This window comes from Mytilus californianus, unplaced genomic scaffold (assembly GCF_021869535.1).
Source record: "Mytilus californianus isolate M0D057914Y unplaced genomic scaffold, xbMytCali1.0.p SCAF_3, whole genome shotgun sequence".
Lineage (NCBI taxonomy): Eukaryota > Metazoa > Mollusca > Bivalvia > Mytilida > Mytilidae > Mytilus > Mytilus californianus.
Window position 1 is genome coordinate 10,032,719 of NW_026262679.1, and position 25,617 is coordinate 10,058,335.

The 25,617-nt window shown below is 33.6% G+C and overlaps 1 protein-coding gene across 3 annotated transcripts in view; it reads right to left on the minus strand.

Annotated features, from left to right (window-relative positions):
- Positions 1-25,617, minus strand: part of LOC127733939 (retinol dehydrogenase 12-like) — a 70,285-nt gene that overhangs the window by 15,144 nt on the left and 29,524 nt on the right. For all 3 annotated transcript variants that reach the window (XM_052243424.1, XM_052243425.1, XM_052243423.1), the window contains exon 6: positions 22,273-22,417. In XM_052243424.1, the coding sequence (XP_052099384.1) occupies positions 22,273-22,417 (145 nt within the window). The remainder of the gene's footprint in view (positions 1-22,272; positions 22,418-25,617) is intronic.

Consider the following 25,617-nt stretch of genomic DNA (forward strand, 5'->3'; position numbering starts at 1 on the left):
GTAAGAAAATATAATACAAAGAAGCAAACAATACGTGAAGAAAATGTTCAGGATGATTAAAGCCACTATTTTGTTTACAGGTCAACAGTAAGAAGTCAAGGTCATGTCAAAAGTGCTTAGCAACCACCCTTATTTGATACAAAAGAACCTAGAAACCATATATGTTTTGATTCAGGACTATGAATTATTACATAGACCAGGGTCAGGGGTGAATGTTATCATACTAGTCCTCAGCAACCATTCATTTATAGTGCAAAAGTGCCTAGCAACCATTTATTTATGTTGGGAATTTGCCATTTAACCATTGATTTATATTAGAAATGTATAGCAACAATATATTTTCGGTTTCATTGAGACAAAAATCAGAAAAAAATTGATACCAAACATGCAGTTTTCTTTAAATTAGTAATCTCTTATAAGAACACACATTGTATGTACCGAATTGTGAATTACACTGACTTGATTGCACACATGCATAATCCAGAATAGTTAATTATATGGAAAATTTAATTTCAAGGTTGAAAAAAATAAGGGTTCGATTACAAATCCAAACACAAAAATGTATGATTGCCAATGAGACAACTCTCCACAAGAGACCAAATGTTATATTTAAGACAGGTCCTCTGAATCTACAAAAAACAAGGCGAAACGAACAAAATTGCTAAGAGAACGACCAATTTATTTCTTTGGTTAGGGTTGGGCTTTTGAGCAAGAGGTTTTGTGTGGACAGAATGATCATTTTCACCCGTTAAACCCCCTGGATTACTTCTTTAATTTTTTTCGTCGAAAAAAATATTTTTCGTTGTGTACACACCTATTTCTTTTTTTCAAATCGTATGTGCATCTGAATGTACAGAAAATTCATTTTCAGCATGTCTCAAGTTGGGCAATGATATTCAGTTCAAGACACCACATTCATTTCATTCAACACCCCCATCACAAAATATAGAATGGTCCTTCCCTAGCTAATAGAACTTCCGCTCAATTGTTACTTTTGTTTTCTGTGGATAATATAAAAAAACTCCTTCTTTAAACCAAATACATTGTGTGTTCTGCAAAATATTTTTTTTCATGTATATTTTACCTTGGTGTTCACATTTTCTCCCCATCTATATAGTTTTTAAGCTAATTGTAAAATCTCAAAATTTAGCTCAAATAATTCTTTTCGGGCAATAACTGATAAAGAAAGTTGATTCACAATTTCAGCAATGTTAACCCATTGGTAAATCTTATCTTTAAGCTCATTTAAGCTGTATATTGCCTCTCTTTACCTATTAAAATTTTCAAGAACGGCTAAAAAAATTAATGACAATTTCAGTAATGTCAACGTATTTTAACTCTTTTCTCGTTGATCTGTTTTTCTGAAAGTATATCTCTGTCTATTAAAGTTCTTAAAAATAAAACCCAAAACGCAGAAAGGGAGAAAAATCATTAAAAAGTGAAGTTTTTAAAACAATAGTATAGAACCCAATTCATACGATGCCACTGCAAAATGTAGTTTCTAAAACAAAAGCATAACTATTTTTTTTACAATGCCACTATAAAATATAGTTTCTAAAACAATAGCTTAACTCAGTCTATTCTATGCCTTTTTTGTACAGTTTATTTATTTATTTATTTATTCATTTAATGGTAATTTGTCGCACCTTGGACTTGCATGAATAATAGAGTCTCTTGGTCTCAGATTGTCTTTTCCTTATTTTTTTTTAAATATCGAAGACTACTAGCTAATTTTATTCTAAAGTAACCATTGATTTATTAAAATGCTTATTGTATTTCGATACTATGCGAATAAAAGTCTTTAATGTGTTCATCAAAAGAAACATTTTGTTTCATGTGTATAACAGTAGTAAATTTGTTTTACTTAGAAATATAATCTTCATACTATATCGATAAAATATTAATATAATTTGCACTAGAATGGATATGTATATGTACTGTATTTTTGTTTGTTTGAGTGATTTATATCTATTATTTCAAATCACCTGGATACATAAACACTAAGCAGTCCAGGGCAGTTGACAGAGGGGTCCCTGCTTTTTTCACATATCCCAGTTGCTATACTAGCCGATGTGCACTTATAAAGAAACACAATTTGTGGTGAGTAAAATACTATTACAAAAAAAAGTAATACAATTATGTAGTATGTAATATGAATATGTATAAAATATAAACCATAAAATTAACTTATATCAATAATGGCGATTGTTGGTAAATGAAGGTGTATAAACAATACACTAGGTCAAAGTGTGCCTTTTGTATTCAAATGATAACTATAACTATAATACTGAGTCACAAGTTAATTCATAAAAGGTATATATCTCTACAAATGAGCTAATAATAATCAAATTCGACTTAATAGTAATTACAATATTTGAGATAAACGGTCAAGTTTGTCTATTCCGAATAAGATTTTTATGGCCCCGTTTAACCTTATCCGTCATTTTTGTCATTCTGTCATTCCCCAACGAACAGTTTTACGGACTTTTTTCTAAACGCTTTCACATATTGAGCTGATGTTTAGTATGTGAGTCTACGACGAGGAGTTACAGATCGAGTTAATGTTTGGTTCCGCTCCGCTGACTTTTACCGAAATTACAGGCTTTGGACTTTGAAAACTTCATGAAAATAGCAGTTATAAGGACTTTTTTTCTAAACGCCTTCACATATTGAGCTGAGTCTACTATGATGAGTTACAGATCAAGTTTACGGTTGGTTTCGCTCCGCTGATTTTTGCTAAAATTACGGGCTTTGAACTTCCGACCTTTCCAACTTGAAATACTAAATTTTCCCGAAAACACTATACATATTATACTTAATATTAATTATATTTAGATCTTTGCAGGTACATATAAAATATTCAATACCAAATTTTTTGTCAAAGTATCTTAGCCAGTATTTGGCAATTGCATTCCAACTTTGTGTTGGACTTTCTAAAATTTTATAAACTAATTTAATATGTTTGCTTTTTATGAAACTTTCCAAACTGATCGTTTTCATCCCCCCTAAGCTTTCATCTAGACAACATACTTTTCTGTCGACAAGGCTGACTTTAGAGCCCCAAACAAAATCCCAGAAAATTGAGTTTATTTCTTTTTCACACTAATTAGGTATATCCTTCATCTCAACCTCGTATCCCAAAATAGGTATTAATTGTTTTTTGTCGAGCCTGCGACATTTATGTTGCAAAAGCGAGGCATAGCAATCCTGAATTCCGTCGTCGGCGTCGGCGTCAATATTTAGGTTCAGTATGTGGTTTAAGTTGTTTTTTTAGACATCAATAACTTTGTCAAACCTTCATGGAATTTTATGAAATTTGGACAGAAGCTTGTTTATAAACCAAAAATACAGTATCATGAGAAAAATTTTGAAAATATTTATTTTCCTTTCTTTCCTTTTTTAACTGATAAATGGACATAGGTTTTTTTTTACAGTTAACATTCAGATTAAGTCTAAGGTTAAAGTTTTCAGTCATCAATAACTTTGTCAAACTTTCACGGAATTTTATGAAATTTGGACAGAAGCTTGTTTATGTCCAAAATACAGTATCCAGAGCAAAATTTTGAAAATATTTATTTTCATTTTTCCGAATTTTACTGATAAATGGACTTAGTTTTTTTTACAATTAACATTCAGATTAAGTCTGAGGTTTTCAGTCATCAATAACTTATGGAATTTTATGAAATTTGGACAGAAGCTTGTTAATGACCACAAATCAGTATCCAGAGCAAACTTTTGAAAATATTTATTTTCATTTTTCCGTATTTTAATGATAAATGATTAATGTTTTTTTACAGTAAAGAAGTAGATACAGTCTGGTGTTAAAGTTTGTAACACATCAATTACGTCAAATCTTCATAGAATTTTATGAAACTTTGGAAGAAGCTTTTTTTATGATTAAGAGATAATGTCAGAAGCAAACTTTTGAAAAAATTATTTTCATTTTCAGTATTTTACTGATAGATAGAAATAGCATCTAGAGAAAAAGTTTGATTTTTTTTTTTTAATTCTGTATTTTACTGATAAATGGACTAACTTTTTAAGTCAACATTCGTTAATTCATCAACGTCAATTTGTCGTTCTATATTTTATCTACCATCGTCCGTCCGCTTCCTGACAATACATCCGATAAGTTTTTCTGCGCTATTTTCGTCCCAACCCTCAATGCTAAACAAGTCGGAGTAAAATTTAACCCGCTCTGATAGTATTGAATCAATGTCATTTTTATACTTGCCGTCCGAGCATTTTATACGATTCCATAATTTGTTTTTAGCTTTCTGTTTTTCTAAATTAAAGAAATATTGTTATCTTAAATGAAAGCAAAACTTCCACAGTGAGTAGATTCTGATTAATATGATAATTAATTTAAATATCTTAATTCTTATAAAAATAAGGAGATGTGGTATGATTGATATGAGACAACTATCCACCAAAGATTAAATGAAGTGGATGTAAGCAATTATAGGCAACCATAAGGCCTTCAACAATGAGAAAAACTCATACCGTATAGTTGGCTATAAAAGGCCCCGACATGAAAAATTATGAAACAATTCAATTGAGAAAACTAACGGCCTAATTAATAACAAAACAAATTACGAAAAACAAATGTGACAGACATGAACCAACGACAACTACTGAACTACAGGCTTCTGACTTGAGACAGGCACATAAAGAATGTGGCGGGGTTAAACATGTTTGTGAGCGCTCAACCCTCCCCTAAACTGGGACAGTGGTGTAACAGCACAACATAAGAACAAACTATGAAAATCAGTAGAAAAGGCTTATCTCATCCGATCGATACAAAGCAGAAGAATATCAAACAAAAACACAAACCGGACGTGGCAGGGTATTTATCCATCCCCTCATCCCTAACAACAAAAAAGACACTTAAGTACAGATCCGAGAGTACTCTGAGAGTTACTGACAGCTAGTTTGAAGGCAATAATAACTATGATAAAAAAAATCATGTATCTAAGACTAAAATATCAATCAGTACACATCCAACATCCAATGGATTTAGTGTAAAGAAGTCATTTTTAAACAATCAGAGAAAAATATGACCTTATGCAATGCCAAAATATAAGTATCTGCCTATTCTTACTTGTTATAGTTACTCGTTTACTAAAACATTTTTTTAATAATTGACTTTGAATGGCAATATGTGCCGATTTTCAATTGACTTATTTGTAGATCTTATTTTGTTAAACATTGTTGCTTATTACAATTTACTCTATCTAATATTGCTTTCGTTAAAACACTTCAATCGGAGAAAATTGTCAGTGAAGGGCAATAACTCGACAAAGCAGTAGACAAACTGATTTTGATCATGTTGACATGTCTGAAGTTCTCATATAGCTGATTGACTTTGATGTTTAAAGTTTGAATTCTCTCTGTGTTTTATAGTTTTTCAACATCTTGTGTTTGCTGATTGTTTTAGCTGTGTACACTCACTCACTGTTTCTCTTTATCGATCATAAGTTTTAGCAAAATACAAAGGATACACTCATCATTAGTAGGGGGAAGTTGACTGAAGATTCATGCCAGATTTGAATTTCTTGTAGATCTTGTCTGGCTAATCTTTTTTGTTGTATAAAGTTTTTCTCGATTTATTTCAGTTTCAAGAACTTAAATATGCTAAATTACTTTCAATCCTAGGCCCCAAGGATGCTGTATGATTCACCTGGTATGTTTGCGTAAAATTGATACAATAAAATTAGAATAACATTTCAAGCAAAAACGCAAAATCAAATTTTTATTAAATAAAGGCAATAGTAGTATACCGCTGTTCAATAGTCATAAATCGATTTAACTGAAGCAAATCCGGGTCACAAACCAAAACTGAGGGAAACACATCAACTAAAAGAGGAAACAAAACGGAACAACAGAAACACTGAACTGCTACAAAAACAAACGCCAACATACATAGAAACGGACTATGTGATAACAACTGCCATATTCCTGACTTCGTACAGGACATTTTAAGAAAAAAATGGTGGGTTGAACCTGGTTTTATGGCTAGCAAAACCTCCCGCTTATATGGCAATGTTGAAAATACCGCTAAAATGACAACATTACGTGACAGGAATACAGTACAAATAAATGCAAGTACATTAAGGACAGAGACATACATAAATAAATAATATAATAGTCCATTTCAACATGTAAACCACAGAATAACAACGAACACCTAAAACTAATTTACGACAGAACACAAATACAGCACAATAGAATAATGAACTGTGCGTCACACGAATGTATCAACGCCACAAAAAGTGACGTCACAGATAAATTTCTAAAAATACAATATGAAATTGGGATTAAGTTTGTAATGGTGTTATTTGATGTATTTTCTAACCATTACAATAATATTAATATAGAATTGTGTTAGTAATGGTGTAATTATTTGTATTTAATAACAATGTCGGTTTTTCTTCTAAATCAAACTGTGTAAAAACAAATAAATACTGTGCATATAGTTGCTTTAAATGATCATCTAATCATATAAATGTATTAGGTGATTAATATCTTTACTTTTACATACATATAGAAAATAAAAAGTGTCCTTTATTCTATATTATAGTGTGTTTATTCTATATTATACTATATTATAGTGTGTTTATTCTATATTATACTATATTATAGTGTGTTTATGTCCCTTCAGATGTTTTTTTATCTACATATCATAAGTTTACAGACGAAGATGGTGGATAGCAAGAGATGAGAAAAGCGTTTGTTGCCCTGTAGGCCAGGCCAACAAACTGCGTAAAAGTCGTCGTTTAAAGTCATTTTAAGTATTTTTATGATTTTCTTTTTAAATAATTTTCAAGTAAAACAACTGTAAAATTTGCTTAAAGCTGACATTTAATTTCTGTTCTGAAAATTTTGAGATAGATCAACACCTACCGACCATAATATACCGATAAATCAAGCCAAGAACTATCGTTTTAATTTCAGTCTTCCATCTTTACTTGTACCAGCCATAATTTTTATCAGGTGGCAGCAGAATATGGGTTATGCATTATTACTGTTAAGTTTAATAACATTTGACTATGCAGTTTCAAAGGGAAATATTTTAGACAAACAATGTACAAAATAATGACAATGACGAACGCCCAGTGTTTGTATAACCTCATAAAGCTCTTAAGAGCCAGGTGAGTTTAAAGGAAAGATCTTTGAATCATGATCAGACAAATTTGTTTTACATTTTATCTTCAGCATTACAAAAAAATGTTGGTTGCTAGGCATTTTCCACGATATGAGAATGGCTACTAAAGACTACTGTGACGATATTGACCACTTACCCCCTTGTTGTATACCTATATATATGCCTGGGAAAAAGCCTTAATAAGTACTTATTTTGAATGATTTAAAGTTTCATGAACACTAAATACACACAAAAATATCTATGATGTTTTAGTCAGAACAGGAGACAACGTGGCTGATGATGAACTAAAATACACAGGAGTAAAATCATGTCAGTAACATATTTCTGTTCTTAAAAGGAATTTGACATTCTAATTGAAAGAAAGAATTTCATTTTAGTTTCAAAATTTCGGAATTTTGTCACAAGGGATCAAAACATTGATGATTGCTAGGCATTTTCCAACTATATGAGGATAGCTACCTTAAGTCTTTGGTAACGATATTGATATCTCGCCTTTAAATAAGGATATATATAACAGATCATATTAGTCTGAACCCAAATATGTATGGTTGCTAGGTACTTTAATATCAAGTAAGTGTCTTTTACCCTTGTTACCAAATAAAAAAAGCAATAATCGTTCTGAACATTTTTTCTATTCAAGGTATGGGCATATTTGTAACCATTCTGACAAAATCTAATGCAAAAAAAAAAAACTCAAGGTCAAAGGTCAAGGTCATCAATAACCTTTTACCTTTAAATCAAACGTAAGGTCATTGAATGCGCAATATTTTTTCAATTAATTTTCATCCTTTATCTGTCATAGTTTATGAGATATTTTAATAAGAAGGTCAAAATTATTTTACAAAATAACAAAAATTTCAGTTTTAGGTTCCCTTAGCAACCACCCTAGCAACCTGAATCCAAAACCTTTAGTTATAAATTATTACTAGGCAACAGTGTTAGTTTATATTAATAACTTAAATGTAAATGGGTGTGGATGCAAAAGTGTGTAATTATGTTATGCAAAAGTGTGTAATGAGTTCATGCAAAATTCTTATAACTTGCCTTCTTGAAAACAATGAAAACTCTCTTATTTTAATCAGTGTTGCCACCATCTCCCGTTTTCGTCAGAATTATTTTTTATCTTTTATCTAACTAATTAAATGTTATATTTTAATGAACAAATGTTACAATATTCATCAAAATTTAAATGTGTGCATGATAACTACCTGAAAATGGTAATTTTTCTACCTAAAAAAATGCAATTTTGAGCCAAAATCCAAGGGGACCCGTAACCATGGCAACGACGACATAAACATTTTTTTGTCAATCAATTCTAATATGACGTCCTTCTTTCGATTTGGAAACAAATCCATGTTATAATTACATTAAAACATGGGCTGCACGTGATTCACGTCACAATTGGAATTGCAACGTCATTTGTATTTTAAACAACGCCGGAGGTCGCAATGGACAGTTTTGTTGATGTTGCTCGCTAGGAAATTAAATAAAATCATTCTAAAAGTAAGTTTACGTATACATGTTATTTTTTTTTATCGTTCATCTATTGATTTTCTGTCACGAATTTGTTCATCAAATCAAAATGGCTGCCTTTTGAATGTGTATTATAGGTCCGCTTCGAAGTACAAAAGTTCTTAATATTCCTATCAGAATCGAAATAATTCTCTCATGCCACGCTTTATGCTAATTTTAACATGGGTAGGCATTATATTTGTCAATATTTTACACCTCGCAAACGCTCGGTATAAAGATATTGACAAATATAATGCCTACCCGTGTTAAAATGAGCATAAAGCATGGCATGAAAGAATTATTTCTTAATTTCTTTCATGTTTATCGATAGCTACCAACAAAAAAAATTTCAAAAAAATCTGAGACTATGCGTGCCGCAACTTGGTTCGTGGTTACAGAGAATTGCTATTAACCATTTCTTCATAAACGATTTTACATACTATAATAGAAAATAAGAGATTTTTTAGTGGCGGTTTAACGTCAAACATCACATATTTTACTTATATTCAAGGCAACAACACATTGACACGAAGACAACTAGTCGGAGATTTGTCTGACGGTCCAACAAATCCTAAAAAGGCAGTCAGATGTCAGAGCAATCTCGAACTAGAAGCCGATGATATCCTGCATTATACAGACCGACACACTGAGAAATAGCAGCAAATACCACTTTTAAAGCATTTTGTTGCTCTCTTTCGTCTTTTTCTCGTGCAGTAACTATCTTTGCGGTAGAATTTTGTTTTATTTTTACGAAGATTTGATATTTGGCACGTGGATGTATGGCATGTCACAATAACTGATGTATACACAGGCACTTGTTTCTGAATTTTTTTTACATATATACATAAAGGTATTTTTTTTTCAGAGACAAGTGCCTATGTCTGTGGATGTATAGCCTTTTACTTTGATATTACAATATACTTTTTGTGAGAAAATTGTCCGATCTTACATTCCTTGATTTATTATGCATTGTACATAAAAAATTTCTTTTTAACTTTGCCTTAGTGCCCTAATTACAAAAGAGTTATCCTTTGCTTTATATCAGTAGTTAAGGCCGTACGTATAGACCACTTTTTCCCGCGTTTTTTCGTTTTTTTTTTCTAGATTACATAATAATGCATATTATTATTATGATGTAATAATGCACATGCTCATTGACTATTGTGTAATGAAGGATATTGCTAATTGACTGTCGTGTAATAATGCATATTACTGATTGACTGTTATGTAATAATGCATAATATAAGTTAATATAATACTGCATTTTACTATATGATTGTTATGTAATGTATGCATAGACATGTATTAGTAAATACAGACGTAATAATGTGATGTAACTGGTACGCAATAGTGCTTCGTAAGGTAGTATGATATGCTGCTGTAGCGCAAAATTAGTTGTTATGGTAAAAACAATACAGTTTAGCAAATGTAAGCTAGCAGAATTATTGCACCACGTACTTATTTTTTTTATTTGTAATTAGCCTAATTGGTGCTCCTTACATTGAAGCATTGTTTGTTAATGTCTTTGTTTTCATTCAACTTTTCTTTGCTTATAGATAATTGTTGGGTTTTCTTCATAACATATAAATGGTTATGAATTAAGATTGTGATGCCGTAATTAGGTGAAAATATAAAAATGTACAGATATATTGATCGCTTGAATTAAATACATGCTAAAATTGATATTGTTGATAGTAATCGTTTATTTCAATGTTTATCGTGTTATAGCTTGAAGATAAAGATTCAAATGATTTGTTTCACATTTGATTATGAAAACATCTGTCCTTGCAGCTCTCAACACGGTTTTAATTGTTATTTGTCGCGTGGCCTGAAACTTTGTGACGGGCAATTAAGTCATAACAACGATTTACATATAATCAAACGTTTAATATTTGTTAAATAAATGATTAATCAGAGCTTAAAAATTCATCGCACATTCGGAATGAACTTTTTGTGTGTGTTTAGATATATTTTAAAGTTTCGTCTTTAATTTGATAAATAACTCGTGACTTTTTAATAAAGTTTGAATGATAATATATCTGAATTTTATTTTGAACGAATAACCTACCGTTATTCAATTTAGATCATCCTTTTTGCGCAGTTTAATACATTCCTTGATATGAATCCATAATTATTACTAAAAAAAAAATAACTCCAACAATTAGTTTTAATCACAGTAAAAAGCCGTCCTATGTATAATGTATATTATAGCAAAACTGAAGTGGATATTTTCCCACGACTGCAGCTTCTAAAGACAGATGTTCTCAATCACCCATATAACAAGCGGGTCATGCCATGATTAACATCAAAGGTCATGATTTAAAATTGAAAAAATACTATAGATATAAGCCAGTGAACAGATGAATATCTCCATAGATACTTATTTATGTCCAGTTAAATTGTAATTACCAGTCTGAAAAGGACACATTTCAAGCATGTTGCTCAATTATTTGAATTCCAAGTAATCACTTAAAGGCGCATGCCTGCTTATTTGTGCGCCACATTTAAATGTGTAATTAACGACGACATACAAGGGGAATTAGTGAATGGAATAGGTTGAAATATTTGTGGCTAAAGGTAAGTTTGAATTATTATATATATTGTTTGTACTATCAAATATTTTAAAATAAAAATACAACAAAAGCTTTTCAAGAAAAACGTATTTTATTAAACTAGTAATACACTATTTACAAGTCTTGTATCTATCTGGCCAATAAAGCCATTTCACAAAATATTGTTTATTAGGTCCTTTTCCTCTGGTTTTCACAATTTTTTCTATTTTCCACAAATCGTCATCTTTCATAGCAACCTTTTGGACTTCACTTTGGTAAAAGGTCCCGACTATTTCTTTTCCGTTGTAATCTTGGAGGCGATAAATTGCGGCATTGTTTCTCCCAAATCTCAGTGATATTGTGAATATCTCTCCGGTCCATTTTTCGTCATATTCCCGAGTAAACACATTTTAAAGATATGTTATTCGAACATGAGTTCCTACTTTAAATCGGAATCGCAAATGTTTGGGCATTTTCTTTGAAGGTTTCCGAGCATAGTATGTGGCTAGATGTACGCTTTCTTCATTTCGTTTAGACACCTCATTTGGTAGCATATCTATGGTTCTATGCACAGTCTTATTATGAAAGAGAGGCGAAAGATACCAAAGGGACATCCAAACTCATAAATCGAAAATAAACTGACAACACCATGGCTAAAAAAGAAAAAGACCAATAGACAAATAATAGTACACAAAACGCAACATAGAAAACTAAAGACTGAGCAACACGAACCCCACCAAAAACTGGGGGTGATCGCAGGTGCTGCGGAAGGGTAAGCAGATCCTGCTTCACATGTGGCACCCGTCGTGTTGCTCGTGTTAGTACAAACCCGGTAATAAGTCTAATTCGGTAGGTCACAATCGGGAAAAGGGGACGGGATTGTAGTTACGACATTAGGAACATATCCGCTATCATCTGTGAAACGGATATTACGTAACGGTCAACCAACTCGTGATGGCGTCCGAAAAAATTACGAAGGGATGATTTCAACTTCACCACTTGGAACTCTTGGTTTAATAGTTTCCTTGTGGGCAGCAACCCTCTATGAAGGAAATCATGATAGGAAATAAAAGCCCTGGAGTATCGTATCAACTGGGAGATATATACTCCGTATATGCAGGCGCTGCTTGAATGTTACTACATAAAAATGGAAAGTTCACAATTGGGAAGCTGAAATCATCTCTTTTGTCATAAAGTTTTGTTTTCAACCGACCCTCATTGTCAATTTCTAGATGTAAGTCAAGATATGAGGCAGACTTAACTGTATCTGTTGTATCCTTTATCTCAAGTTCGATGGGATAGATGCGTTCAACATAGTCACCAAATTTTGAATTATTTAGTGAGAGAACATCATCTATATAGCGGAAAGTAAAGTTAAAGGATACTTCTAACTTCTTTTCTTTCTTCCTAAGACGTTCCTGTATGAAGTCAGCCTCATATGAATAAAGGAACAAGTCGGTAAGAAGAGGGGCACAGTTAGTTCCCATGGGAATGCCGATTGTTTGTTGAAAAACACGTCCTCCAAACGTAACAAATATGTTGTCAATCAAGAAATCAAGCATCTTGATAATGTCAGTTTTAGAGAATTTTTTGTCAGAATCAGAGTGATTTTTTACAAAGTAGGATTTATCCCTCCCTAAGACCAGATACTTGTATCTACGTTGGGCATTCTTTTTTATGAAACAAAGCAGGACCCAACTCTTTCAATTTGTCTTTTAGTTTGGAATGGAGAATACTTGTGTAAAGTGTAGAAAAGTCAAATGATTTAATACTATTGCAAGATGAAAGAGTCTTAGATTGTATGTACTCTAAAAGATCTTTGGAATTATTTAGTATCCACATCTGAATCACGCCACCTCTAGAATAGGTAGTTTCACAATACCTTTGAAGCCTGCTTTGATTGCTGATAAAATTGATGTTAATAATTTAGAATGAGGTTTCGTGGAGCACTTGGAAGACCCAGCAATATACCGTTGTTTGTAAGGACACTTATGTAGTTTAGGTATCCAATACAGTGATGGAAGATCCAGTTCTTCATCTTTGGTTGAAATTCCAAAGGAACATAGAACAGACCTATGATTATCCAGGAATTCCTCTTAATTAAGTGTCGTGGGGGTATATATAACCATCAGCATAATCTTGTAATTGTTTAATTCCCTCGCCTTGAAAAACGCGTTGTACAATTCTTGATCTGAATTCTTGGACTTTATTGGTTCTTATCCAGTTCGGTTTTCGACCCTCTTTAAAAATGTCTTTGAATGCCGAAGCAATGGATTCCCCCTTCTTGCCTTCTTATTCTTCAATTTTCGCAGCCATACGTATTTAGAAAAAGCATCAATAACGACCAAAACGTAAGAATAATCGTCATTATATTTTTCAAATTTCACCATATCCATGAGATCTGCAGACCATTGGTCGTCTATACCAGCAACAATAATATGAGTTCGATTTCTAGGTCGTCGAATATCTCTCTGCATTGAATAGGGCTCTTGGTTTTGTAACCATTTTCTTATTTTGTATTTAGTGAGTTTGTATTTTCCGTCTCGCTTTACAAATGCGAACAGTTTGTCCGGCCCAGCAAAATTAGCGGCATTTGAGGGTTCATAATAAATCTTCTGTAGATATTTTTCCCAAGACGCCATGTGCACTGGTTGAATGCCGAAAATGAAATGAAACGTAATTTGTTTATTCATATTATAATCTCCCTCCTCCTCCTCCTCCTCTTCTTCCTCTTTTTCCTCCTCCTCCTCCTCCTTATTATTATTATTATTATTATATAGCGAACATTAAGCGAGAGAGCGAAATAGCTTTCTTTTACAGTTCTAATCCTCCACCTCCTCCTCCTCCTCCTCCTCCTCATTATAATCATCTCCCTCCTCCTCCTCTTCTTCCTCATCATTTCCCTCCTCCTCCTCATCTTCCTCAATGACTTCATCAAGATAATTGTCCAGTTGATGTTTGAATTTTCTTACCGATATTTTTATTGCTTTCTTATATTCAGTTCCTTCTTCGACCAGTTTTTCAATGAACTTTACTTCCTTTGAATGCAGTCTACCCGCTCTAAGTTGTAAAGCATAATGCAACAAGTTTTCATATTTCCACATAAATTTATCAAGTTCATCCTCTCGAACATTTCGGTTAGCTCTGTGTTTTGCTTCAGTTTCACTCTTACCTTTATTCAGGTACTTGTCAACTTTCTCTTCCCAAAGGTCTTGTCTCGTTTCTCGCATACTTAGCTAATTTCTTAAAAGCATCACTTTCGCCGTCTTCAATCTGCATTTCAGTTTTGAATTTCTTTGTAGAAATAGCTTCATTATCCTCGCCAATTTACGTTTCATATCGTTATTTTCATGACACCATCGCTTTACGTGCCTCATTAAATCGGATATATTTTCAAATATTTACCCACATTCGCCACAAGAAAAAGCATTCTGTACGATGCACGTTACACTCAAGTTACGGTGATGGCTTCCCTCGACAAATAACTCGCACACATCTTTACTGTTAGTTGTGTCTTTCATTAGATCATCTATTATGACAAGTCTAGGGTATTTTGGGTCTATAAATGAATCGTAGTTGCGGTCATCCGGAATCCCTTATACGAAAATAATGTTCTTGATCGTCTGTTGCATTTCAGAAAATAATGGCTGCCATCGTTTATAACACCATATTATCCTCTCTGGCGATGGTTTTATCATGCTCCTTGCTCTCTCCAAAAGCGTGTTCATCCAAAACGTTTTTCCCGACCCTGTTGGTCCAACCAACATCATAGTGAAAAGGTGAACTAAAATGACATTGTCTACACATGGCAATGTTTCAAGAGATTGTAAATCTTTTTTTGAAGATTCCTTCTCATCAATATATGGTTGATTTTTTCCATGGCTTTTATTCATGTGTCTTTGCATATTTGTCTATTCTGGAAAATGACACTGAAAAATAAGGGCATTTATGCATCTTTTCAATCCAAACAAAAAATTAAGAATGAAAATATTTCGTTCAGAATCTGTTTTTATACAAGTGAATATTTATCTCATTATATATACATTTTCTTTACAGATATTCTTCAGTTCAAGATGGATCATCATCGAGGAAATATGTCAAGAAAATATGAGTGTCAACAATGTGGTGCTATATTTTCCAAACGCAGTTTACTTGATGAACATAAAAGAATACTAGGACATCAAGAAGTCTACATATGCCTCGTGTGTGACAAGGGGTTTCACAGAAAGGATAACTTAGAGAGTCATGAAAGAAAACACAGCAGTTCAGAGTTCTATCAGTGTGAGATATGTAAAAGGGTGTTTAGTCATCCGGATCTTTTATCCTTACATAAACAAAACTTTCATAATCAGTCTGGTGGAGGTGTAAAAAGAAAAGCAACACAAGATGGACCCCCAATTTAAAGGAAAATAACAGAATATGACGACCCAAGTGATTTGTACACAATAAGTGCAGTTGGAACTCAGAAAATGCCCAAATTTAACACGACTTCGACCAGATATAAAGTAGCATTTCGTGAGCTAGACGTGAGGGGGATTCCGAACATTTTAAGGAGTCTCCGCATCCTTTTTAATTCCATCATAAAGGATGTTACAGAATTATGGAACCTGCAGATTTAGTTCGACTATCAGTTCAATGTCCAGAACTCGACTTTCCAATCTCCGTTTAAGAAACTATCACAGTTGAATGCAGAGCGATTTCTGACTGAAATTGAAAGAGTTTTACAGTCTTACGAGCAATTTGTGATGAATGAAACCCTGGAAATAGAACTCATACATGTAAGTCTTCCATCTGGTGGTATAGGAAAACGATGTAAATGTGTGGATCTGGGAAAAACTTTAAAGGGAAAAAGGTGTTTCCTCCAAATTCAAAACAATGATGAGTTATGTTGCGCCAGAGCCATAATGACAGCCAAAGCCAGATGAGATGGCCATGAAAAATGGAATTCAATTCGACAGGGCAGAAATATACATATGAATTTAGCCAAAAAGTTACACCATAATGCTGATATATACCATTACGGAGATGTGGAATAGACGATATAAAGTATTTTCAAAGAGTATTAGACGGATATCAAATACACGTTGTCTCGAAAGAGCATTTTAATGCAATAATTTTATGAAGGACCAGAAGCGGAAATGAAAATTTATCTCTACCTTCACGATAACCACTATGATGTCAACACTAAAATGCCAGCATTTCTAGGCCGAAGTTACTATTATACGATATGCAACAAGGGGTACGACCATAAAGAACGTGATGCATGTAATAATACCTGCCACCATTGTTATAAAATCCACGATGTACAGAAAGAATAGTGGAAATATTGTGAGGACTGCAATCGCTATTTTCGTAACAACATTTGTTTCGATTTGCACAAACAAAGAAGTAACTCAGGTCAGTCAACGTGCAATACTAACGTTAGATGTAACCAATGTGGTCAGTCTGTATATGCTAAATTACATAAAACACCTCACAAGTGTGGCGAGCAATACTGTAGAGTTTGTAAAGATTACTTTCCCGAGAGTCATCAATGTTATATGTTACCAGTGAGAGCAAACCAACAAAGGTAATGAAAATTGCCTTTCCCAGAGAACACACGAAATTGACTAGTCAACTGCTCAAAGTTCACTGAAGGAAAAGTCAAAAATATTTTTATTTTTTGATTTTGAATGTAGACAAGATGATTTACTGCAATGTGGTCGTGGATAAAAAAACAACCACAGAGGAGAAAAAATGCATCCATTGCAAACAATCGTGGTGTGGTACTAGAAAGCACACGCCAAATTTATGTGTGGTTCATAAAGTATGTGAAGAATGTATGTCAGAAGAGGCAGGCAGCAGCACACGCCGCCAAAAAATGTGGTCAAAACGAATACATCTTCAGGGGTGAAACAGCAAGAGATGATTTTTGTCGATGGCTTTTCTCTGAAGCAAACAGAGGTGCTAAAGTACTTTGTCACAATTTTAAAGGTTACGATAGTTACCCTATTTTACAATATTTGTATCAGAATGGAGTTCTACCAGAGGTTATTAAGAGTGGGTCAAAGTTTATGTCTATCGATGTACCTAAGTGCAACATCAGATTCATAGATTCAATGAATTTTTTACCCATGGCTCTTGAAAAGTTCGGAAGTCGTTTGGTTTGACGGAATTATGTAAGGGATACTTTCCACATCTTATGAATACAAAGGAAAATCAGAATGCCATACTTCAGGGGCTACCGATCATGAAATATTACAACCCCAATGGAATGAAACCAGAAAAAAGACAGGAACTTATAGAATGGTACAATGAACATAAGTATGACTGTTTTAATTTCCAAGAGCAACTGTTGACATATTGTAAATCAGATGTAGACATACTTCGAAAAGGTTGCCTTGCATTCCGTAAGATGTTCGTGGAAGCTACTTCACTTCACAATAAGCCTGGCGTCGATCCCTTCGAGAATTGTTTAACAATAGCGTCAGCATGTAATCTTGTCTTCCGTAGAAACTTCCTGGAGTATGATAGTATTGGTATTATACCCCCAAATTGATACAGGCCCTAGCAAAAGCAGTCCATTAAAGCAATACAATGGCTACAATATATTTCGGAAAGAGATGGTATTGATATAACGCATGCAAGAAATAGAGGAGAAAAACAGATCAGTCCGTTTCTGGCTGATGGATACCATGAGACTCTCGATGGTGAAAAGATTGTATACGAGTTTCACGGTTGCTTCTGGCATGCTTGTCCTAAATGCTTTGCTATGTCAACGACGAATCCAGTAACTGGTACATCTCTGTCTGATTTATATCAAAGAACAGTCGATAAGAGAAGTTTTCTAGAAAAGAATGGGTATAAATACATCTGTATTTGGGAATGTGAGTTCGACAAAGAAGTTTGGAGTAATGCGGATCTAAATAAGTTTGTGAAGAGCCATGCTATGCACTATCCTTTTGAACCAAGAGAAGCATTTTACGGAGGGCGGACCGACGCATTCACAATGTATAAAGAGGCGACCAAAGACGAAACCATAAACTATTATGACGAAACTTCGCTTTATCCATTTATCAACAAAACAGGAAAGATTCTACTTGGACACCCCATGATAATCACAGAAAATTTAGGAACATCGATGAATACGAAGGCTTGGTCAAATGTAAAGTCATCCCTCCAAGAAATTTATATCTCCCCGTTCTTCCCGCTAGAATAAGAGTAAAACTGATTTTTGGATTATGTCGGACTTTTATGGAAGATGGTGTTACTGAAGACTGTTGCCATGACGTCGATAGCAGAGCTTTGATAGGTACTTGGGTTAGTGACGAAAGGCCGTACAAAAAGGTTATAAGAAGAAATATGTGAAGTCTGGCATTTTGAAAACGTTTCACAATATGACCCACTTATAAGACAGGGTGGTGTTTTTACAGAATATGTAAATACATTTCTAAAAATCAAACAAGAAGCAAGTGGGTGGCCCGATTGGTGCAAAACAGAAGAAGACCGTCAAAAGTACGTAGATGACTACTTCGAAAAAGAAGGTATCAGGCTTGATGCACGAAACATTAATTGGAACCCAGGACTTAGACAACTGGCTAAATTAATGCTTAACAGGTTAGTTGTTTATTATACAAGATAATGATAATAATTATAAAAAAAGCTTAATGTATATAGGCACATGTTTTAAATATTTACTTGTAAATTGTAATTTTTGAACAGCGGTATACTACTGTTGCCTATATTTAATTGAAATAGAGACTGTTTTAGCTTAACTTATTTTCATTTATATCATTTTATTTACAGCTTCTGGGGAAAGTTTGGTCAACGATTAAATTTACCACGTACAACATATTTAACAGATCCCGCCGTTTATTTTGATATCCTGACCAGTGATAGTCAAGAAGTCCAAGACGTCAATTTTGTAACAGACGATATGGTCAGAATCCATTGGATTAACCAGTCACAATTTGTTGAAGAAACCGGAAGAACGAATGTGGTAATAGCAGCCTTTACTACGACACAGGCTCGTCTGGAACTATATAAATATCTAGAAAGCCTCGAAGAGCGAGCCCTATTTTGTGATACCGATTCCATCATTTTCAGCTCTAAACCTGTGGATTGGATGCCAAACACTGGTGATTATTTAGGTGATCTAACAGATGAAACACCAAATAATACAATTGAGTGTTTTAAAACAGGAGGACCTAAGAATTATGGTTATAAACTGAAAAAGCCCGATAAAGATGGAAACTTGACATGCTGCAAAATCCGAGGAATAACTTTAAACTATAAGAATTCACTCGAACTGAACTTTGAAACAATGAAAGATGTTGTAGAGGGAAAAACAAAGAAAATTACTGTAACTGATGATAATAAAATTTGTCGTGAAGTTACAACTACGAACATTATCACTCGTGCAGAAGGTACAACTTACAAGATTGTATTTGACAAATGGGTGTTGAAAAAAGATTTTAGAACAATCCCATATGGAATGTAACAAGTGTACATAAATAAAAATACATTTATTCCTATTATCCTAGTTGATATTCAAATCTTCAAAAAGATACATCAATGCGTGTTTTGTCAGTATTGAACTCAATACAAGGGTATATAAAAAAAAAAAGAATGTCATCTAAACACATATATTTATTCAAGGAATTAAAAAAAAAAGTATACTTTGAATAAATACAGGATCACCTTAAATATCGATGCTACACACACACACACCAAGACAAGCACAAAAGTGTAAAGATTGGTGTAGCGTTGTTGACAAGTACATATATATATATATAATATATAAACATTGAATTAAAAAACAAGTACCAATGATATCAATTTTAGCATGTATTCAATTCAAGCGATCAATATATCTGTACATTTTTATATTTTCACCTAATTACGGTATCACAATCTTAATTCATAACCATTTATATGTTATGAAGAAAACCCAACAATTATCTATAAGCAAAGAAAAGTTGAACGAAAACAAAGACATTAACAAACAAGCTTCAATGTAAGGAGCACCAATTAGGCTAATTACAAATTAAAAAAAATAAGTACGTGGTGCAATAATTCTGCTAGTTTACATTTGCTAAACTGTATTGTTTTTACCATAACAACTAATTTTGCGCTACAGCAGCATATCATACTACCTTACGAAGCACTATTGCGTTCCAATTACATCACATTATTACGTCTGTATTTACTAATACATGTCTATGCATATATTACATAACAATCATATAGTAAAATGCAGTATTATATTAAACTTATATTATGCATTATTACATAACAGTCAATCAGTAATATGCCTTATTACATGACAGTCAATTAGCAATATCCTTCATTACACAATAGTCAATGAGCATGTGCATTATTACATCATAATAATAATATGCATTATTACGTTATCTAGAAAAAAACGAAAAAACGCGGGAAAAAGTGATCTATACGTACGGCCTTGGCTATTCATATCGTTTAATTTTTCTTTTGTTTTTTTTTTTCCAAACTTGTCTGATCTAGCTTCATAAATATCATATGGCATAGTGACATGTTCCTATGACCTATCTTCACTAGAAAAATACATAGTCCGCTAGGATCAGAAGGGGTTTATTGCATAGCAACATACGGATTTCCTACAAAACTCCATAACCATCTGATCTCCCCGTTTGTTAGATGTCTAGAAAATGATGAAAATTATTAATTTGATTACCCAGTTTAATTGCTGTTTTCAGTATAACTATTTACCAGCTTGTATATTGTTATTGTGAATTCATATAGTCAAAACAGATTACTTACGGAGAACGTGTCAAACGAAGACCACATCTTCTTATTTTTATATTTACATCTAGTTCTATTTTGAAGGCATTAGAGTCTTATCTCTGCTTGAGGAGAAATACACAGTTACGAATCTGCATGCAAGTAATTCGACAAAACTTACAAATTATTTTCTAGTTTTTATAAAATGTTCAATATAGTTAAGAAATTGATAGTACTCGTTTTTTAGTCACGCAAGATAACGTGGTACGCGTCTCGATCATTTTATATGTTGTATTAGGGAATATTTTCAAATATTTTAACAAATACATGTCTATCAACATACCTTGATAACTTGCATCAGTCGAAGGACAAGGCGTTCGGTTCTAAACACAGTTGTAATAGTAAATAAACATTTCAGCAGGCTTTCTTATATAAAAAGATATTAACTATTGTTCAATTATTCGGTGTCGGAATATTGAGGCGTCGGACCATTGGGGTGTCGGACTCATGAGGCGTCGGACTTATAGGGTGTCGGACAAATGGGGTGTCGGACTAATGGGGTATCGGAATATCGGGCTGCCCCAATAGGATGTCGGGTCAATGGGGCGTCAGACTAGTGGGGTGTTGGAATATCAGGGCGACCCCTAAAGACGTCAAAAGCAGTATGAGAAAAAATGGCCTTGTACAATGCCAAAATATAAGTAGGAAGTATCGACAGGAAGTAGGACCATAAGTTTTAATAACTATAGGCATTAGCAATAATTATTTGGTTATGTTTAAATTTATCAAAAACAAAATCAATGTTAATACAGAGGGGAAAAAAACCTTACTACGATGGTAAATTAATAACCTTTAATAGCAAGTTTATTCAAATGATCAATAAGTCAATGAGTTTACATGGATTATTTCTAAATTGTTGAGCTCTATTAACTACATCACCGTAAAAATTAGAATGTGACATCCTGTTGTAAATAAGAATTCTACGGTCACAGCCAAACTTCCTAACCAAATCTTTGTATCTTATAATTTACCAGTTATACATAGATTACGTTCATTGACGAGACCTAGTCTGTCATTCGTCAGCTGTTTTTGACCTCAATTGACATATGATTGATCAGGATAATTTTCATTAGTACGTCTGTTCCTCCGAAACTATGCCTTTAATATATGTTTTGTACAAGTTTTTGTTATTAGCATATGGCTTATAATCTTGACCTTATTTTTCTTCCTCGTGGTAGGGTCAAAATGTGTAGCAAACCTGATTTAGATACTTTACTATCAATGACCTAAGTAGCAAATTACCTCTTACAATTTTCCAGGACCAAGTCATCCATGAAGAATCTTGAAATCCTCGCGTTATTTCTGTGTCTACCAATCCGGGATTTACTGACAACACACAAACATTACTGTCAGCAAGCCGGCGATTCATAAAATACATTTGTAAAATCTGAAATGGAGTGTGCTCTGTAATGTGAGAAAATAAACGAAACGCAATCTATATTGCAAGAAACGTGATTTTGCCTTTCAATTAAGATTGAGATTCTTAGTAATTTGTCAATCGGTTCGAGAATCAAAATGGGAATCAAACCTAAACACTGTGATGTCGACTATGAAGGCAAAACACAAATATTTTCCCACTTTGGCCAGTTTTAGAAAGCACCTTCTGCCTGGGGAATAATATATTATGTCCCAGATCCTGCTAAAACCCTCACTCTTCAGTTTGCATGCAGTACAAAATCTTCAGTTATACCATAACCTGTTCATTACTCATTTTTTGCAATCTCTATTGAGATTCGAAGTTCAGAGCTGGTTTTTTTCTGGTGGGCAGCCAAATAAGAGGAAGCTCTGAACCCCAAATCCCGATCGTGATTATAAAGATTGAGTTAGGAACATGTTATAATGTTAGACTGAGGAGTTTGTACTGTAAAACATACATCTTCTACACAGTCAAATATTATTTCCAAAAACGTTTTTTGTCTTGTGAGACTTTTCTTGTAAAGCTGGAAAGACTTTCTCTTTCAGTTAATTATTGACCTCTTGTTCATACTATAGTTTGTTGTCGAATCTTCAAAGCCTTATATTCACCACACATTCGGTTCACACTATTGTGTGTTGTCGATAGCCTTTTATTCACCACACATTCTATTCATACTATTGTGTGTTGTCGATAGCCTAATATTCACCGCACATTCGATTATAGAATCTTCCTAGCCTTAGATTCACCACACATTCGGTTCATACTATAGAATGTTGAAGAATCTTCCTAGCCTAATATTCACCGCACATTCGATTATAGAATCTTCCTAGCCTTAGATTCACCATACATTCGGTTCACACTATAGAATGTTGTAGAATCTTCCTAGCCTAATATTCACCGCACATTCGGTTCATACTATAGAATGTTGTAGAATCTTCCTAGCCTTAGATTCACCACACATTCGGTTCATACTATAGAATGTTGAAGAATCTTCCTAGCCTTATATTCACCACACATTCGGTTCATACTATAGATTGTTATAGAATCTTCCTAGCCTTAGATTCACCACACATTCGGTTCATACTATAGAATGTTATAGAATCTTCCTAGCCTAATATTCACCACACATTCGGTTCATACTATAGAATGTTGAAGAATCTTCCTAGCCTTAGATTCACCACACATTCGGTTCATACTATAGAATGTTGTAGAATCTTCCTAGCCTTAGATTCACCACACATTCGGTTCATACTATAGAATGTTGTAGAATCTTCCTAGCCTTAGATTCACCACACATTCGGTTCATACTATAGAATGTTGTAGAATCTTCCTAGCCTAATATTCACCACACATTCGGTTCATACTATAGAATGTTATAGAATCTTCCTAGCCTTAGATTCACCACACATTCGGTTCATACTATAGAATGTTGAAGAATCTTCCTAGCCCAATATTCACCGCACATTCGGTTCATACTATAGAATGTTATAGAATCTTCCTAGCCTTAGATTCACCACACATTCGGTTCATACTATAGAATGTTGTAGAATCTTCCTAGCCTTAGATTCACCGCACATTCGGTTCATACTATAGAATGTTGTAGAATCTTCCTAGCCTTAGATTCACCACACATTCGGTTCATACTATAGAATGTTGTAGAATCTTCCTAGCCTTAGATTCACCACACATTCGGTTCATACTATAGAATGTTATAGAATCTTCCTAGCCTAATATTCACCACACATTCGGTTCATACTATAGAATGTTGTAGAATCTTCCTAGCCTTAGATTCACCACACATTCGGTTCATACTATAGAATGTTATAGAATCTTCCTAGTCTTAGATTCACCACACATTCGGTTCATACTATAGAATGTTGTAGAATCTTCCTAGCCTTAGATTCACCACACATTCGGTTCATACTATAGAATGTTGTAGAATCTTCCTAGCCTAATATTCACCACACATTCAGTTCATACTATAGAATGTTATAGAATCTTCCTAGCCTTAGATTCACCGCACATTCGGTTCATACTATAGAATGTTATAGAATCTTCCTAGCCTTAGATTCACCACACATACGGTTCATACTATAGAATGTTGTAGAATCTTCCTAGCCTAATATTCACCGCACATTCGGTTGATACTATAGAATGTTGTAGAATCTTCCTAGCCTAATATTCACCACACATTCGGTTCATACTATAGAATGTTGTAGAATCTTCCTAGCCTTAGATTCACCACACATTCGGTTCATACTATAGAATGTTGTAGAATCTTCCTAGCCTTAGATTCACCACACATTCGGTTCATACTATAGAATGTTATAGAATCTTCCTAGCCTTAGATTCACCACACATTCGGTTCATACTATAGAATGTTATAGAATCTTCCTAGCCTAATATTCACCACACATTCGGTTCATACTATAGTGCGTTATACAATCTTCCTAGCCTAATATTCACCACACATTCGGTTCATACTATAGAATGTTATAGAATCTTCCTAGTCTTAGATTCACCGCACATTCGGTTCATACTACAGTGCGTTATACAATCTTCCTAGCCTAATATTCACCACACATTCGGTTCATACTATAGAATGTTGTAGAATCTTCCTAGCCTTAGATTCACCACACATTCGGTTCATACTATAGAATGTTGTAGAATCTTCCTAGCCTTAGATTCACCACACATTCGGTTCATACTATAGAATGTTGTAGAATCTTCCTAGCCTAATATTCACCACACATTCGGTTCATACTATAGAATGTTGAAGAATCTTCCTAGCCTTAGATTCACCACACATTCAGTTCATACTATAGAATGTTATAGAATCTTCCTAGCCTAATATTCACCGCACATTCGGTTCATACTTTAGAATGTTATAGAATCTTCCTAGCCTTAGATTCACCACACATTCGGTTCATACTATAGAATGTTATAGAATCTTCCTAGCCTAATATTCACCGCACATTCGGTTCATACTATAGAATGTTGTAGAATCTTCCAAGCCTAATATTCACCACACATTCGGTTCATACTATAGAATGTTGTAGAATCTTCCTAGCCTAATATTCACCACACATTCGGTTCATACTATAGAATGTTGTAGAATCTTCCTAGCCTTAGATTCACCACACATTCGGTTCATACTATAGAATGTTGTA